The sequence below is a fragment of the Centruroides vittatus genome, unplaced genomic scaffold (genome assembly GCF_030686945.1).
Source record: "Centruroides vittatus isolate TY-2023 unplaced genomic scaffold, ASM3068694v2 scaffold_450, whole genome shotgun sequence".
NCBI lineage: Eukaryota > Metazoa > Arthropoda > Arachnida > Scorpiones > Buthidae > Centruroides > Centruroides vittatus.
The window spans coordinates 1284429-1304037 of NW_027122709.1; the positions used below are offsets into that span (position 1 = coordinate 1284429).

General features: G+C 33.8%; 1 protein-coding gene across 1 annotated transcript; it reads left to right on the top strand.

Annotated features, from left to right (window-relative positions):
• Window positions 1-18121: 18121 nt before the first annotated feature.
• Window positions 18122-19261, top strand: LOC136989191 (testis-specific serine/threonine-protein kinase 4-like). Its single transcript, XM_067287278.1, has 3 exons — window positions 18122-18409; window positions 18478-18613; window positions 18675-19261. The coding sequence occupies exons 1-3, from the start codon at window positions 18279-18281 to the stop codon at window positions 19224-19226; spliced, it is 819 nt and encodes a 272-aa protein (XP_067143379.1). The 5' UTR covers window positions 18122-18278; the 3' UTR covers window positions 19227-19261.
• The last annotated feature ends 348 nt before the right edge of the window (window positions 19262-19609 follow it).

Consider the following 19609-nt stretch of genomic DNA (forward strand, 5'->3'; position numbering starts at 1 on the left):
CCTCAGTCCAAAGGTATTGTGTTAAAAAAAGTATTTACTTGGATCAATGCTCTTCTTCATCAGTTCAAACTATACAGTAGGTCCTATATAAAGAAGATTCTGGTTATTTTGTTATGAAATCTTCTTGTAAGGTCAGAGGGTAACCGATTCTCTCCTTTGATAAATCAACCGTGGCTTCTGTATTCTTCTACGATTACGCTGAAGAAATCACTTAAAGATCCTGTTTTGCATAAGTTAAAACTTGTTACGGTAGAGAGGATCTAGAGGAGGAATTTAATAATTAAACTTAAATAATTTTATATCAGAATGAAAAAGACTATTTGAGAATTAAAACGGCAATTTTCTAGAGATTTCAGAAGAGTAATCTTACAGCGAAAAACGCTTCATCTGGGGTATAATTGCTAACGAAGCGCACGAAGACCGTAAAATTCGACATTCAACGACTGGAATAATGGAAAACATTTCGGAATTTCTCGAGTCGTAAAGCAAAGAGAAGGAAGGATGGAAGAGAGTCGCGTGAAATTTATCGTCGTTTCAGAATCACAACGCTAATTGCGGGAGGTGGAAAATTTAGCGAAAACTCGCGACAGAAGTTCACTTCCGCCGGAAAGTGCGTAGCGAGCGGAAAGATATAAAATTTTATGCCTAACAGAAGTAGAAAACTTTAACAATTTCGATAGAAAGAAGACAGGAAAAAAAAAAGAAATCATTTTCTAGAAGAAACTTTAATCGATCGATCTCCGCGAGTAGGAATTGCACGAGCGTTGTCGGCGATCGAGACGTTTATCTGTTCGACTTTCTGCCTGGCAACGATCCCTTACCAAATTTACTCCACTTTAAGTATGTGTTTACGAGGCACCGCAGAAATATGGAGTGACATCGCCATCAAATGACACTTAACATTCGGGCCTCGTGCCATATTCGTTGGCAGGCAACGTAATGACTGTCACGTGTCTCCGTTACCCATCGGTGTGGCGCCACCGTCGGCGAGTCTGACGAATTTAAATGTTATGCCAACGGATTTATGATTATATTTTTCACGAATAAACTTCTGTAAAATCCTTTTATAGAAGAAGTTGGCTAACTTACGAGTAATATTTGTAAGATTATATCGTAATTCTTATCGTTTACGCTAGAAGGAATTTTGGCGCTATTGTGACGTCGTGAACGAAATATGTAATACTGTATAAGTTATGTTTGCGTGAATGGTACTCGATATTATATATTCGTTGGTGAATTGTATCGATGAATGAAATCTTTGTTTGTTCTGTAATTTGTCTATTTATTCAATTGTTTCTATTGAAATTTGCTTTGCCATTCTTGTTTGTGTTCTATTCAATTGTTTTCCTTTGTTCATTTCGGTTGTTCATTTCTTATTAGCTACTTTCTTTATTTCTCGTCTTCGAACGTACACTTGGAAGACTAAAAAACAACAGTTCGACCCACAACAGATAAGTAAATTGAGTTGGAGAAGGTTCAATACTTTGTTAAATTTCATATTCATTTTGTTTTGTTGATTTTCGTTCAATTATTTTGCTTGTTTTAACTGTCTGCCTCTTTGGGTTATAATTAATGTTGTGTTTCACAGACTGGAAACACAACACAGTGTAAAGAATACTCCACCTGGAACAGATGAATAAATTAAGTTTACGAATTGTTTACACCTCGTTTAATTGTTTATTAGTTGTAAAATGTTCAAGATTATCTTCACCTCAATACTTCAACACTTGTTAATTGTTCACCCTTTGCACTTTTTTTTCAGTTGTTTATTCATTTTGATCGCTTCTAAACAAAGACGAACACACAAAGAATAATTTTGCGCAGCGATTAATTCGATTTCCTAATGGAAAGAACAAACAGAAAAGATAGCATCTTTAGGAGAAGCGCGAGACGAAGTCAGTGATAATTCACGAAATATTCACACTTTCACTTTCTTCCGGTGATGGAGTGGAAAGTGTTTGGTTTGTTCACCGACCGGTCCTTATTAAACGACGACGAAGACTATTAGACGTCATTCCAGAACCGAGCGGGAAGGACGAAATGCGCGTGGACCGTGTAATGGCGCCATTACGGGCCAACGATCAACGGATAAATAGACAAATGGCCGAATCACGTGATTAAACGTTTCTGTGTCAACAGGCGTTATTACCAGATACAGTCACTCGATTCGCCGAAATTCAATCTACTACAGTTTGTATGTTGGTTTATTCCTCTTTCGATCCTTAATAACTAAATATATATATATATATAAGTTTGTAGACTCAAAAATTGTTGGTCTTCATCTTCATTATTATATTATATCTAGAATCACTGAATCTTTAGATAATTTTTAAGAATAATTAATGGACTGTCTGTATAGATTCGAAATTTCCACTCAAAGCTTAAAGGCGACAGCTGGACCTACAGCTCTGTTATCCCGGAATCGAATCCGGGCGAGAAACTCTAGGAAGGCTCCCGAAAGATGGCTGAATTGTTGTCTACAAAGATTCCTACGACCCTCGCCACTCGACTGGGCCTGGTCGAATCCGGAATGAGCACAAAAAACACCCCCACACTGCTCACAAAGCAAAGAAAAAGCACCATTTTCAACCAGAGAATGGTACAGTTCGAGCCAGGGATGGTTTTGAATCGTCGAGATGACGAGAGCTTTCCAATCAACTGTAAATAATTTCGACTAGTTTCTCACCCCCTTTACCATTCTGTATGGCGCAATACATATTTATCGAGTTTTGTGGAAAAATGAAATTCAAAATGACAGAATTTTTCGCGAAATGTCAAGCAAATAGGTTTTTGCACGGGGTCGGACAAGCGAAACGTCTAGTCGCAAGTGGTCAGATGCCACTCGAGAGTCGGTTGTTACCATCTACCATATAATTAAACTGCTATTTGTCGTTCTACCTGACGGCTAGAGATGATGAGAAAATGGGATTGTTGCCAACAGATACGGATGAAAAAAAGGAGTTGAAGGTAAACGGTTGTGTCAGGAGCAGCTGGTACCGAACAACCGACTCTCCATTACGAAAATAAGTGACTTCTTATTAATTAGCTTGACCGGAACCGAAGTTTTTCTTTGGTTATTTATTTCCGTGCGGGGTTCCTCCTATGTATAAATATAGATAATAACGTCTTTTCAGTTGCAGCGATCGATGAGGCTGTTGGATGACGAGCAAAGGTTGTGTTTGATGAATTCAATTGTTTCCTTCTCCGAAGACACCGGGAGCACTAAACGTACAAAAACAACCGGCATCTCGACCGAAACAGAAACAAACTTACAGATTGTTATTTGTTAGCTTTTTTTTTTCTTTAAATGGTGAATTGCTTCACATCCGAATGCCATTTTTCAAAAGTTGCTTTCTTCCTCTCCTCTCGGGGAATTCTGTGCTCCTAAAGTCAGCATTCTTCTCGAAACTAAAAGATCCTGACAAAGGAAGCTGTAAAATGTTCGAAAACAGTCGATAGAAGAAGCGGCTATTCACGATCTTTATCCTTTGCAAAGTTGTATTCTGCACGGATTTAGATAGGAGGAGAGGCAAGTGGCCAATTTACAAGATACCAATTTGGGAGTACTACAAATGGCACCATCTGCTAGAAATGGCTTATCTTGCCAGTGACGTAATCATTCTATTAAATGAAACAAGGTTTTTGTTCGTTGAAGCCGAAGGAAACGGATTTCTACAAGTATTAGCTATTTAGTAAACCACTAATGCTACAGCAGTATCCCTGGCAAGTGCTGTTACGGCAGGTGAAAACACTAAGCAGATATACCACACAGTTGTAACTTCATATTAGATGTCCTGTACTGAAATATTTCGCTCAAAAGTCACGTGAATTGCGATCCAAATTCCCAAACCTGCCCTCGAACACAACACCGAATAGATTTTCCGGTTAATGTAATCCTTGGTGCCAAGATGGCGGCTCGTCTCTGATTCCAGCAAGGAAACAATGGGGACGCACATTCTAACCTAACCTAACCTATTCTAATAATTTGGTTGCTAATAATCATAGTAATTTATTAGAATAGATTAGGTTAGGATAGGTAGGTCCCACTGTTTCCTTGCTGGAATCAGAGACGAGCCGCCATCTTGGCACCGAGGGTTACATTAACCGATTTACCTATTACGAATGATACAAAGGGAGTTTAAGTTTAAAATACGTAACACCCTTTTAAATGTATGTCACCTCTATTACCCGAATACCACGTATTCAGATTGCGTTATACGAATTGAATAAATGCGATTTTTCTACCTTTTATGGAGCTTCGTCGCCTTGTTTTTTGGCAAGAGCGGTTCCTTTGCTATCTACCGAGCCAAATAAAGTCGTATAACTTTCTATAATAAGTCGAATACAGGACCATTAAGAGATATGGCACGAAATTTTGTGCACGATCGAAGATATCTAATGGAAGTAGTAGCCAGACAAACGAACGTGAACCCTACAGTGGAATCTAAAGCTTGAAAAATTAAATCGAGAAGAGAATATAATATTTCTCTTAGAAAGGAAGATTCTAATTCGACAAAGGGATTTTCAAGTGTCTTACTGCGAAGAGACAAGGAACACAAAGTAATTTCGAAGAAACCGCTGCTCCCCTTTTTAATAAATATTTAAATTATTTCCATTTTTTTACAGGTACTTACAAGTTTCACACTCGTTTTAACGAAGAGAGACTTATTAAAACTTATGGCATAAAAGAAAGTGATACGATAATTATAAAATATGGTCATTATCAGCGAATAAGGGTATAAATTATTGAGATAAACGTAAGATTCGACCTTAATCGATAAGGTTTAAGAAAGGTAGAGGGTAACTAGATGCCATAGCAACCCTACTACAAAGACTTAATCGATAATTTGGATAAGTCAAAGGATATATTAACAGCTTACCTCCATTCGAACTGACATTAGCCTTATTGCCTTGTCGAGAATTTCGTAAACAGATTTGTTTTTGTGTTTAACACGACTCGAAAACAATAGAATCTGCCCTCACAATACAGAAAAATTTTTGTATTAATGCGAAAGTTTCTTCACTTTGCAATTGTTTCTGTCCGGGGCTTGAGGATTAAGCTTTGGAGCAGTAAACTGAAGATCATTTTGTGAATTTTTGGGGACATTCGAGGCCAAAAAGGTTCGTTCATTTAAAATAGTATAATAGTTCTCACTCGAACTGAGTTTCAACCCCTGTTTTGCAAGTTTTATAAACACAGAATAAAGAATCAGAGTACGACGTCGAGTCGTCTAACTGATGCAATTTGAAACTAAGACAATGTTAAATAAATAGAGAAACAAATAAAAAAGAAAAATAATGAATAATTTCCTTTTTTAAAAAAAATTTAATGGCTCTAAGAAAAGAAAATAAAGGAGAAAATAACATTATCGATTCGAATCTTTCTATTATATTCGATACGAAATTTTGCTCGTGCACGCGATGTTACCACCTCCAGAGTATTGTATATTAATAGAACAAAGTTTATTATTATTAATCAACCGTTTAAATAGTTTCCATAGTAAATAATTTCTGTAAAATTCAAATATTTTTAAGCCGGTTCGAATGAATTATGTTTAACGCCCATTTTCATCGATCTGTCTTAATTGCATCCGCATTCATTTGTTTCTCTGAAAAATTTACAAACTTTTAACACTTTCAAGGATGTAAAAGGTGAAAAAATGAAAAAAAAGTAAACAAGAATGCATTTAAAATTGTCCAGTGAAAAGTACTGATGAGGTAAAATTCCTAAGAGTATCGTATGAAGAATAAGGATACGTCATTTCAGGCAGGTTCACACTCGGATAACAACACGAATGTTATATCACTAGGAAAATAAACAGCAAAAATTATTATTGTAACTAGTGTAGATGAAATGCCAATCATCCAGAGATAAACTATAAGTGATTTAGGATGATATTCTACAAAATATGTTCATTCAGATAGTCATTAAGGAAGGTAAACTGTATTTAGAGAGGAAACTATACAGTTATTAGCCATTTAATGAAACGTTTTCACTTATAGAAGTGTAATTTGTAACGTATACAACTTCCTTACTATTTCAATTAGGAAGTTTTATGTATATATATATATATATAACTGGTGACGTATATATATAACTTTTTGTAACATGGAAATGATTGTCATTGTTCAGGTAGAAACTTTTCGTCTGACAGTTCTATTACGATAAGAAGTATATAACAATTTAGGTAGAACGTGTTCCTTGTATAAAGTTTCCAGTGTCAACGATTATTTGTATGGCTTTCCTGAAGAATTACATTGATGTAAATATATTTATACACGTTTCTTATATTAAAGCGAAGAAATCCCATATAATATTTTATTACTTTCTATAAATATCCGCGTGTTTTTCGTGTTTATCGAGAGTTTCGTATACATGAAAACATTACTAATTAATTATTTTAATTCTGGTATAAATTGCAGATCTTTATTTGCAATTTAATGTAGCTATTTCTTCCTTTCTCCATCTTTTCAATTGTTTCTCCTACACGTATATCAGCAGACTTAAAGCTCTATACTTTGTAGCCATGTTACCTATTTGTTCACACACACACACATATATATATACTAGACCCAATTGAATAAACAATATAGTTAAATAAAGAACATTTAAAAGACATTTTTCTTTCTAAGATGGAGTTTCTTCGGCTATTTGGAAGAATATTCAACATTTTAACTTCCATCTTCGACTGGTGACGGAGAAAACAAGTGTCAAATCACCGAAATTTATGGAGTCTCGAACGAGCCGTACAACTTTAAAATGGAACATGTTGCAGGCGATAGCCAAACGTTTATTTTGTGGATATTTTTATCAAGATTTATTAAGAGAGCGGTATATACCGACGAAAAAAAAGAATCGAGAATCGTTGTTACTCCCGCTGAAAATAGATTTGCTACATCCCTGACGTATCAAGTTCGAAGGAGGACACATTCTTCTTTTCACAAATAGATAATTTTCCATTTTTATATATTTTTTCTTGTCCTATATGTTTATGTTTCCTCGTTAATCAATATAACATTCTTCGTTTTGCAAGTAACCACCACTACCTTTCTGTACTTTAAACTATTTGAAGAATGAAGCATTCTATTATGGTAAAATGACAGAAAAAGTGATACGAAATTCCATTTATGTTATTAATTAAGTGGTAACAGGTCACGGGTCATTCGTTTTCCATAGAAAATAATGGAGACGTGATTAAAGGAGAGTGACACTCGCTGCTAGAAATAAAGCCAGAGTGCATACTTCTCACGACGATTAAGACGTAAATAAGGAATATATTTATCAAATTTAAAGCGATATTTTTATCTTTAAATGGATATCAACCTTATTATACCGACACGTTTTTCGGACTTTCACTTTTTTCGGCATCTTCCAACAGAAGATGCTGAAGAGTCGCACCGTTTTCGTCCTTATCTAATCGACTCTTTATCATACTACATATAAAAGTTGAAGTGGCAACTGTATAGAAAATTCTATATAAATTTTAAAAACGGGATAAATATTTTCAAAGTCCAAATTTCGTAAGGTAAAATATGTGAAAGGGAAAGTGGAAAGTAGTAGAAATGCGTGATGCATTGTAGAATTCCATTTGTACAGATGGAAAAATTTATATAGCAACTCACTTAAACATCATCAATCATCATTGTTAAGAATTATACAATATCGATTCACTAAATCCAGAAATTCGTTACATTGTTTAATCTTTTATGCTATAATTCGTGTGACTTTTACTACATTGTTTCGTGAATTTTATTAAAATAATTATAACGTTAACACCTTTAATTTAAACAATTCTAGTCACGCGTGTTGATGTTAATCGCAAATTTTACTTTCTACCATTTGAGGAAAGGGGAAACACCGAGATATTCACTTTAAAGAGATGCAACGTGTACACTTTTTTTTCCCACAATTAAACTTGTATACGATTTAAACGATGTCAGATCGAGAGAATTGTGTTTTTCTCCTATATCCTCCCGGCTACCTATTTTTTTTTTTAAATAGAAAGGGTCTATAATGGGGTTAACATCGATCGAATTACGTGATGATACCTAATAATTCCTCACTCCTTGTTATCTTCATTCTGAGCATCGTGCTGCAAACAATCGCTACATTGACACGCTAAACACCCATATAATTACAATTCTACAAGCAATTTGAGCCTTTGTAGTGTGAAATTGAAATTTAAACATTAAAATTTTGAATTTCAGTGTTTAAATTTCACGATAGACCCTCGCGCATTCGTCTTCCAAACATACAATTGAGGCCTGATAAGTTAGATCGTAACCTCGATATAATGAAGATTTTCATGTTTCGCGTATGAATTTATACGCGAAACACATTGAAATTTCATCTAATTTAAAGAATAATGAAATTTCGCAGTCGATTTATGAAAATACAATCACTTCACATGGCGTGTTCTCTATCATTGCGATTATATCTACAGCATTTTATCTGTCGTGTTGTGTAGTTGATATGATTTGTTTTATTTATCTACCTAGCATATAGAAGAATGAGAGACAATATAACAATAATAATAAACAAGAGGACAAGAATTTAAACTACAATAACGTAACGGAAACACGAAAGATAATGGCTTCAACGATCGAAATTCACTAATCATAAACTTTTCGAGTTTCGCAGTAATTAAAAATGAAGATTTGATAGTAATTTATACACGATAAGGTTCTTCGGTAATGAAATTTCAATTATTGAAACGTTACGTATTCGACAGATAACACACTTAACCCACACGAGTTAAGTGTGTTCTCTAGGAAAAAGAATGCGAATAGAGAACACAGAAGATGATTACCATTTATTGTTGTAACTGGTTTGCCAGGGGCACAAACGAAGTGCAATATAAAGTAAGATAATAGACTTATTATCATTATTGTTAGTCATTTTCTATTCCTTTTATTGTTCGCTCTCTTCATAAATACTAACCCCGAAGCAATTTCTTTGGAAGAAAAAGAAGAAGAAGAAGACAAATTCTCTGAAATTAAAAATTATTTTCAAGTTCTTCTTTCCTGTTCTTTACTCTTGTCACTTTCTCTTGTACTTCATTAAGAATTATACTTACTTCTCTTCATTTTGTGCCATTAGAAATCTTTGAATTAATTCGTTACTTGTCACCACAAATATTTCTACTTTTAGAACTAAAAAAAAGGAAATTAAAAAAAGTTCTTAATGACAATGACGGACAGACGTACAGACAGATAAAGAAACCTTAAACATTTTTAGAACATTAGAAAAAATAAGCGCTTAAAAATAATGTTTTGACGAAACATCATCATCAAAGTTCATCCCTATTATCTTTGAAAATTAAACTGTCATCCAAATATAATCTACTTCATCCATTAACAAAAATGTTATCTTTTCATTATTGAAAGAAAAATAGAAAAAAAAAACAAGAAATTTCACTTCTTTAAATTTGCATTACATTAAAGTCATCGCTATCAGCATTCGATTTTTTCGGTGTTTTTGCAAGTCGAATTCTCCTTTCTTCTTTGTTGGATACAACAGAAGAATGATATGTTTTTAAATACAAGTGAATTTAAACAGTAAGCGTTATTACATTTTTTTCATAATTTATTTGGATATCAGACAAGTCTTTTTTAAAAGAATAACCTCAAAAAAAACTCGGTTGATATCAAAGAATTTGTATACAATATTTTCTACCGCTTCAAGTTAGCACTTCGCTTCGATTTGAAGCGTTATGATTCGAATTGCTGAACATTTCCCGCCTTTTAAAACACGGGAAATGTTCAACAATTCGATTTCTTTCTTTGTTATTTCAACAATGAACGTACTGTTTTAATTCTTCTCCCTGTAAAACACGTTTTTCCCAATGCAACTTGTAATTTAGAATTATCTTCGGGTCGCGTGGTGTGATCGAGTGTGAAAGGTCAATGTTTCCCGCGTATTATTAATTAATTATAATGATCCTTTTTAAGACTTCACCACTTGACCGCTCGCTCTCACTCTCTAGCTTGACCTCACCAGGATTTACATTAGTGAGGTCGAGAATCAAAAAAATTCTAGAAGTTGGTCTATAACATCTTAAATGAAGTGATTATCCTATTTACAGAAGGGGTGGTAAAAAGGGACGTGATAGAAATGCCTCCGACTATCACGTTTTGTCTGTCTCTCACGTTGTCTCGTTCATCTAGTGTAACCTAATATAGGAAAACGATTTAATCTTTATCAGTTAAGCAGGCATCAGATTGCATTTTTATTATGGATTTCTATTGTAGATACCAAATCTCGCACATAAATCCTACCCGCGCGATCGATAGCGGTAAGCTACAATTGCGATTGTAAGCTTTACACACTTCGATATCCGTTCATAAGCCAGTAGCCGACCCGTGCGAAACTTCCTACACGAAACCATAATTTTTGATATAGCGTGGCATTAAACGTGACACGAACACACGGGAGCGTGGGTGGAAGCCAAGTAGAAATGTCCGACTGTCAGAGTCACGCGAAGTCGTGCCACGAGAAGGCGCCACTACGTGCAGTGGAAGAATATTCGAATGTGACGTCACACTATTCAATTTGTGTCGTAGAATCCATTTTCTCTTGCAAAGCTATTTATGCCACGGAATTTTCGGGATTTCACATTAATTTGTAAGAACGAAGCGAATAAAATGCGCTCTCAAAAATTTATGGAAAGTAGGAAGTACTTCGAAGAGGATCGACGTAGTTCCGGTGGGGGTTGAGAGATTTCTACCTCACGAAATGTAAGAGAAGAAAAGCGACTCTACTAAATCCTTTTTTCTCTCCCAATAAATCGATTGCTTAAGTTGGTTCTCTTGGCGAAAAGGTTACTTATCTGGCCAAGCGATGCGGTAAGGCGGGAATATATACCTAATCCGATTAACCGGAGTGAAGTAAAAAGCCCCCCTCGACGTTTCTACCCCGTTCGGGATAAATACCACTTCCGTTCTCCCCAATCATTTCTGCAAACAAAGCTATAACTGTTACCGTTTTCACTAGCTTCCTCCTCCTCTTCCCTTTTTCATTCCATTATTACCATTCACTTCCGGTTTCGTCACAATAAAAATAAATTTTGAATTCGAAATGACGAAAAAATTTTTCGATATGACCGTGGAAACGAGAAGTTGTACAGATGCATAATTATAAATATTATTTGAAAGGTTCTGTTTCGCTGTGACGACGCCATAAATGGGCATTAAAAGACTTTAAATAGCTTGGCATAAGCCCTAAATTCTTACGCGGAAAAATTTGAAAATAAAATAAACAATAATAGATACGATTGCGGAAGTTTTAAATTGTTAACCAATCAGAGTCGAGAAAAGCATATTTTCAGCCAATCACTGTCGATATCACACAATTTGAATTTCTTACGTTCAAAGTATTTATTTATTTTTTTTTTCGCTGTCTTTTCTGGGATTAATTTTTAATTATTTATTGTACTTTTTTAATTTTTGACAAATTCAAGATTTAATGTATTAAAATATACAGCAAATACGTATTTAATTACATTATTTTTCTAATTTAATAATAATTAATAATTAAAATTGTATTAGCGATCTTCTTTTTAATAACGTGGAATAAAACATAAAACAGAGAGGGGGAGAAAAAAATGAATTTTCTTCAACAGGCTCTTAGCATTTCTTCCGTTAAGTCTACTTTAGAATTCGGTATCTGTGCCAAGACGGATGGAGGTAGCGAAAATTTTAAATAAATTTATTAGAATATGTAAGATATTAAAAACACGAAAGTCTATTTTATTAAAATATAGCCTTTAGGTTATATTTTAAACCCAAGACAGCCTCGACTTCGCACTCACTTCCGGGCTTATATCGCCTTTTTGGATACTTGGCACAGTAGAAAGAACAGAAGGGGTAGAGAAGGGGAGTGTTTTACGGCACGTTAAAACTCGACTCGGCATCGTCTCTAGGTAAATTACGATCGCGATTACTTTTATAACCTAATTTCGGAACGCTGCCGGTCCGGAATTAATGAAATATTTTCGTTCCCTTTCCGTTTCCATTTTAATTCTACGTCTAAGAATAACTGGTTCCCAAAGGGGGACGAGAGTAACGCACTCGGGATAAACTCGTAAATGTCTCTTTTTACTGCAGATTCCCGGAATTCTCCATATTTATCGCGCTTAAACTTTTCTCTAGCGAATACACTAGCTCGTACGTACTTCCGGTGACTATTTCGAACCCCTCTCCTCGTGTTTTCACGATTAATCTGTATTTTATTCGTTTTTACGTCAATGTTTTCAAGTGAAAGATTTCTTCTATTTTCTTCCAACAAAATACTTGTTAGGAATTAACGAGACGATCTTTCTGAAAATACATTAGAACTCACAAACCACAATACACAATTCTCACGGTGACACGTCACTACTCGCCACTTTTACGGTAATAAACTTCCGGAGGAAGTGTTAAGTTCCTCGTGTATTGGGGAGTAACTTCAAGAACTGACTTCCGAATTAATTTATTTGCAGTTAACATTAAATAATCAAGCAACTTTTCTTTCGTCGGTCGTCTTTTTCTTATTAAGTTGGAAGAAAGTTGTCGACGATCAATAATGTTTTTCCTCTCTCCTAATGTCCCGGACCAGCTGCGAGACTTTAAAAAATTGTTTTTCTTCGACAAAGAGAGCGCCAGATGTCTCCCCAAAGCGTCCGAACTCGAGATTTTTCGGACTGGACGATGTCCCCCCCCTTCGACAATTCGACCCCTGTATTGGTTCAGGTAAAGTCGTCTCCGAAATCCTCCATCATGTCGGTGAATATATGCTTCACATTACTTTTACACTTCGATATTTTAGGTTGTTAATGGGTTCTTATTATCCTTCCTTAGCATCTCCTTTCTAACAGTTATCCTTCCTGTGTATCCGCTTCCTCCCTCTGCCCGCAGGCTGTATTTACTTGTCTATAAAGGTCTCTTCCGCCTTGTATGAGAGAAATCTTACACGTAAAACCGAATTTATGCCTCGTCGGAAACAGGAGTCCTCGCACAAAAAGGGACTCGAACCCAAAATTTATATTGTGCAAGAGTATTTTGCACTCGTAACGGAAGATAGCAACTCCATCTTTCACTTACTCGTGTCTTACTCAACCCGGAAGGCATATATCAATAAATAAACCGGAAGCTCATTTGGCAAGTGGCACTCGATAGAAAGATTATTTTTTTCTGGGGAGAAAAAAGAGGATTTGACTACGGTTAATTTTGGGAAGAAAAAAAAAAGAAAGCAGGGATGACGCAGAGCGGTTTTTAATATAAAAAGATTCTAATGGGATGTTTTCGATACGATAAAATCCTTTTATCTATTAGCCTCCATAAGTAGACAGTAAACAAAAAAAAGAAACGAAAACTGCAACAGCTTAGGTTGGAGCACTTTCATAAAAAGGATCCAGACGTAATCCTTTAGGGTTTTGTCGATTTGTTTTATGGTTATTGTTTTTAGAATAGGACTTCCTACTCCGCTTCCCTGCAGAGGTGTGACGGTCGACTCCCTCCATCTGGCGTCGGTTATTCCAACTTCTGCACCAAAAATTTCAAACACAATATATCATTTCTGTGTTCGTTGTAAGTCTTCTGTAAGTTTACTGTGTTTCGTAGACATTTAAAGCATTATGTGAAAGTAAAAAACAAAACTTTGTTACGAAGTTGTGGGAAAAAGACTTATAAACGACTCTCAACAAGTGAAATAACTTTAAAAATAAAGGGAATTAAAACTACGGTCTTGATGATTAAACAAGCTTTTCTCGTTCAATAAATTGACTCGTCTAATTCCAACAAGGACGAGGAAAGATGATGCGAAAGTATTACTTTATCGAGTATATTTTCTCAGTAAAAAAGCTTTCGTACAACACGATGTACAGACGTAAAACATACAAATTTGATAATGTTTTTAAATCGTATAATGCTAATTAAACCGAAGTATTATTGGATATATTGAAACACACCACACGCAACAGGGCGATTTCCTTCGTCACGTCTCGCCATCTAGTAGCAAAATTCCGTAATATTTGCAACAGATTTGAAGTTTAATTATCTAACTTTCTTATAAAGCTTACAGTTTTCATCTAAATTTTGTAAATATACTCCAAATTATTATATGAAAAATTTAAAGAGGACTCCACTTATAACGGTTCGTCCATCTTGGATCCGGATAGGATGCTCGGGATAGACACGATCTATCGTACCTAAAAACTAAAGTTATCGCTTAAAAACAGCCAAATTGTTACAGAAAATAGGCATTTACGTGTACGTATCTTAATAATATGTGTTTAAATATTTAGATCCCAAAGAAGATGGAGCAAAATTCACGACCGAGATATCCCTTTTCATCTATGAGAAATGAGAAGTGATCTTTATAAGATGATATCTAAATTTCTCCTTCCTTTATCGATGAAAAACACGAGAATGTATCCAAATTTTGTGTTTCGTTAATTCGATTAAGGCAGGTTAGTTAGGATATTGTCTCCTCAGTCCAACGACATCATTAAACTGTTAATTACACTCGTTTATACATGTAATTTAACTTGGATTGACTAACCATCACGCTTAAGGCAATATTTTGTCTTTATTCTGTCATATAAATGCTTCCTAATCGTCATTTTCATCCCTTAACTCCGTAAGAGATTAACTTAGAAATCGAGATACTTTACTATTTTAACTATTGAAATTCTCTGGCATTTAAACCATAGAAACTTTTCAAGAATCTCTAATTATTATCATTAGAGAATCAATAACGGTGGATTACTATCACGGACATTTGTATTCTAATGCTGTATACTAATTTGACAGCACGAACTGTAAAAGTTTAAATTATTCTAAATGTTTTTTTTACTATTTCTATTGTGTTAGTATCTATACCTAAGACACTAAATAAATAAACTGTGTATTGTAGTATATATATTTTAAGTACTATTCTGGCTTCTATTTAGACCAAGATGATCTCAACAATGAGTGGTGTTACTTTAATAAAGCTATTTAACTAGAGAAGAAGAAAATTCCTAAATTAATTGCTGTAAAATCACTAAACAATTAAGAAAATCTCCATATTAAATAAGAGAAAGCCAAGAAAAATAAAAGGAAGATTTTTGGATTCTTAAACGTGAAGTTTAATATGAAATTTAAAATTAAGTAGCAAAAAGTAAATATAAATAATTGTTTTAGGGAATTTTTGTGAAAATTATAACGAAAGATGAATGAAAATTATCACGTTAAACTTGAAAAGAATCTTCCTCGACAATTATCTCGAGTAGTGTCTAATGTAATACGTGTTTATAATGTAAGAAAATATCCTCACGCATTTATTTTCAGTTAATAATTTTTAATGTAAATGAGGAAAACTGTAAAATTCTACTTTACTTCACAGAAATATTTATTTAATTTAATCCCTAGACAACGTCGAGCGCTTGTAGAATTAGTAAATACATTTAAATTAATTTATAGTTTGTTTTTTTTTAAATACACGTTATGACCTTCAAATATTCATATATTTAATTCTAAACCGCATCATTTGATAATTTGTTAAAGTCTTAAACTTAATTAATTCGAAAACGTTGTATAAAGTCCCTTTGGGCGGTTCGCACGATAGTTTATTTAGAAGAGTGCATCAATTCTAAAAGACCTTCCATCATTTTTCATACATTTTATTGTCTTAAACACTAATTGAGTTAATTTTCTTCGATAGAAACTTAGAATTGATTTGATTTTAATCGATTTTTATGCTTTATTTTATTGGAAAGCCGAAACGAATCTTCTTCTATCCTGGATATGAACAATTAAGAAGAATCTTTAAATAGGAGAAAGATGCGGGTGATTTCGGCACTGGGTAATGTTTCCCTGCAGAGAAATAAATATAATAAAAATTTATACCTCATCTTCTCAGTATTGTTCAGAGTGTGAAGAGCTAACGGATACAAAATGCCAAGAAAAAAATTACATTTCTCTGAAAATTAAGACAATTTTTTTGTGTGTTCAAAATGTTTATAACCGAAAACAACCGTAAACTTTTCGTTACAGATCTGTTCTATTTGGAAAATAATCGAGAATATAAACTTTTTTCTTATATTAAACATATAAAGCATTCTGGTTACTGAAATACTATAAAATGGCGGTTTAATGTTACCGTAGGTGCCAATATGGCGGCTCGTCTCTGATTCCAGCAAGGAAACAGTGGGACGCACGTTCTAACCTAACCTAACCTATTCTAATAAATTACCATAATTATTAGCAAACTAATTATTAGAATAAGTTAGGTTAGGTTAGGTTAGGTTAGAACGTACGTCTCACTGTTTCCTTGCTGGAATCAGAGACGAGCCGCCATCTTGGCACCTAAGGTAACATTAACCAAAATGGATAACTGACCTCTAAGTCATCCTTTATAAAAAGTTACTGAAAAGTCATTTAACTACGGTAAAGACATATTTGCCGTCTTATTCAAATACCTTACTCTTCGTGTATTGTTTAATGTGCAAATTACAATGCTTCAGCAAACAAAATTGTAAATTTTCCCGAAGCTCGTGCGATTTATGTGGTTAATTAAGTGGCTTTTGCGCCACACTAAGTGACTTTTTAATTATTCTCTAAGTCTCTGTAAAGATTTTTAATTAACATCAAACCTTTTCTCGACGTCTTAAGTAAAGAAAATTTATTGACCTTATTTATTAACATTCATAACAATTTGAATATTAAAAATAAAACAATATAAATGATTATTCCTTTAAAAAATTCGAATTTTAACTTCATTATACTATATTTTGTTTCCTAATGACTTATAGAGAAAAATTATTAATTCAAATGTTATTCTGGTTCAAGAAAGAATATTATTTACTAATAAAATATAATGTTGGAAATTAAGAAACAAAAGAAAAAGAGACATTACATAAAATACAGAAGATAAACGCCTTAAATATTATCAGATTGTGGTTTTTCTGCTTACTTTTCTCATCAAGTTACAAGAAATTACACAGTACAGTGATTTACAAAGTATAATATTAGTATAAGTGAGTCTATTCTTAAGATCTGAACATGTTTCAACACTTATATATTAAATTATGGATAATTTCTAACGAGAAAACAACATTAAGCTCTAAATTATCTACATTTTTTAAATCACTTAACAGCTTTACTTTCGTTAACTTTTTGATAATAAACACTTTATGGTATCTTAAATGTATGGTGTTAAGTGAGCAGAGTAATTACAGAGAATTCAAATCGATTTATCTGTTATTTCTTCTATTTGATAATAGTACTAACATTGTTAAAATTCGTAAATTGTGGAAAATTGACTCGTCTGTTTTGCCAAACAGCTTTTAGTAATAATAAAGTAGAGTTTATTTTTTAAATTTTTATTACATTACGTCATATAAAAGTTTTGTAAATTGCTTGTCAAAGAGATGACAATACTTGTCACGTGAGGAAAGTATCACTTGTCACCATGCCATTCCCGAATAAGTGGTTTTATATAACACTTTTTTGTTTTCAGCCTTCTCCGTGTTCTCCTCGTTAAAGCACTTTATACCAGGAGAAATATTAATTTAATCTTTTGACCATTATATTTCTATTTTTATAAAAACATATACGTATAACTAGTTTTTATACTTGTAAACGTCATAAACTATTATTTACACTTTACTCCTTTCATATAATAAATAATTAAAATCATAACTTCGCATGAAAATTTTTTAAAAAATGTGTTGATAGTAAACGTATTTTTAATTTTAATATTTAAAACTTAAACAGACGAAAAAAAAAGAAAAAAATGTATTAAAAACGTTTCTCTTAACATAGGCGGTCCTCTGTCAAATATAGTATATAAAATTTTAAAACAGTTTAGCGAGATTGACAGGCGGCGTGGTTATTCTCAAGCCGATTGGCTGAAAAAAACAGGAAATACTCCGCCTACTGTCTTTATTTCAACCAATCGTTGCATTCAGTTTTAATTTAAATCTTTATTAAAATGCTGTCTTAATTTTCAATATCTGTGTTCTTATTTTTAGAATTTCTTCCTTTCTGTAAACGAATGAAGTCATTTTATAATCATTCTTTCGCGAATAATTTATGCAATTATTTAAACAATGGTATATAACAATAAAGCTTCTATTCATTGTTGATAACTGAAGACAATGAACGAGGATAAAGTAGAAGACTTTTATTCTAAGAGACCCTCTATCAAAATTCAAAACAAATTCTTGACAAAGAAAGGCTTACAGATTGTCGGCCATCTTGGAAATGGATCGTTTTCTACCGTAAAAAAAGTATTCTGTAGCAATGCCAATTGTTACATGGCGGTTAAAATAATGTTTAAGGATGGAGGACCACAAAGGAAATTCCTAAAAAGCGAACTTAAAATTATTAAGACAGTTCGCCATCAGAACATCATCAAATTTCACAAATCTATCGAGACTTCTAAACAGTAAGTTCTATTAAATCGTGTCTTTGATTTCACTACAAATGTCGCTTTACGCTGTCATCTATTTGTAGTATTTACATACTTATGGATGTTGCCGAACAAGGTGACTTGTTACAATTGATTCAGAAGGAGAGAGGTGTGGATGAAGAAAGAGCATGCAGATGGTTTCATCAATTAGTAGACGGAGTCGAATACTGTCATAAAAATGTAAGTGAATATCTACACGACCGTCTATCTACTTCCTACAGACGTTCTTATCGTTATTTAGGGTATTGCCCATCGAGATCTGAAATGCGAGAATCTTTTACTCAACAAAAACTTTGTTTTGAAGATCACAGATTTCGGACTTGCCAAAGGAGATCTCCTCATTTGGCCGTGGGATCAATCAGATTTTTCCAAGATTCAGTGCTTCACGTTTTGTGGAGATCACGCTTACGCTTCTTTGGAGATTTTGGCAGGAAAACACTATCAGCCATATTTATCAGATATTTGGAGTATGGCCGTCATTCTGTACGTCATGCTGTACGCTCGTTTCCCCTTTGATACGTCCGATACGAAGAAGTATATAACCAAGGTAACGGCAGAACTCAGATTTCCTGACGATCCGAAAATTTCGAGTTCTTGTAAGGATCTGATTAAGAACATCTTACAACCTGAAAGCAAACGAATATACATCCCACATATCAAAAAGAATCAATGGTACGGCAACATGTACAACAAGAGATGGGAGGAAGAAGTGCAGAAAATGAGACGGTTGTCAGAAGATTCCGAAAAATCCAAAATTCCAGTTACTAAGAAGACTTCTTTGACTCAAGTTTAATTAAATCAAATCTACTACGTGTTAATGTATTCAAATATAAATCAATTGAATAAACAATAGTCAATTCAAAGAATAAAATCAAGGAATGTGATTTCGTGTTAAACTTTAAACATTGCTAGATTGGAAGATGGTAAAAGGCATTGAAAATATCTTACTCCAGTTTGTTTTTAGCTAATCAACGGTTTGAACCGCCGAAATTTGTACCGGAATGTAAATGTTACGTACCGAAATTTCTGTATAAATTGGTGAATGATCATTTACTGGCTCCACATAATGATTCTCTTTCAGTTCGACAGATGGCGCTTGCCACTTTAGTTCAGTTTAAGTTTCTTTACAGTAAGGAAGAATATTGCTTCCGTTACGTCATACATAAATGATTTATT

What these genes read in the sequence shown, in the direction of transcription:
- LOC136989191 (XM_067287278.1), top strand. Translation starts at nt 18,279, where the DNA reads ATGGCGGTTAAAATAATGTTTAAGGATGGAGGACCACAAAGGAAATTC. An exon ending in TCTATCGAGACTTCTAAACA is followed by an intron (nt 18,410 to 18,477) that starts GTAAGTTCTATT and finishes ATCTATTTGTAG; the next exon opens with TATTTACATACTTATGGATG. An exon ending in TCGAATACTGTCATAAAAAT is followed by an intron (nt 18,614 to 18,674) that starts GTAAGTGAATAT and finishes ATCGTTATTTAG; the next exon opens with GGTATTGCCCATCGAGATCT.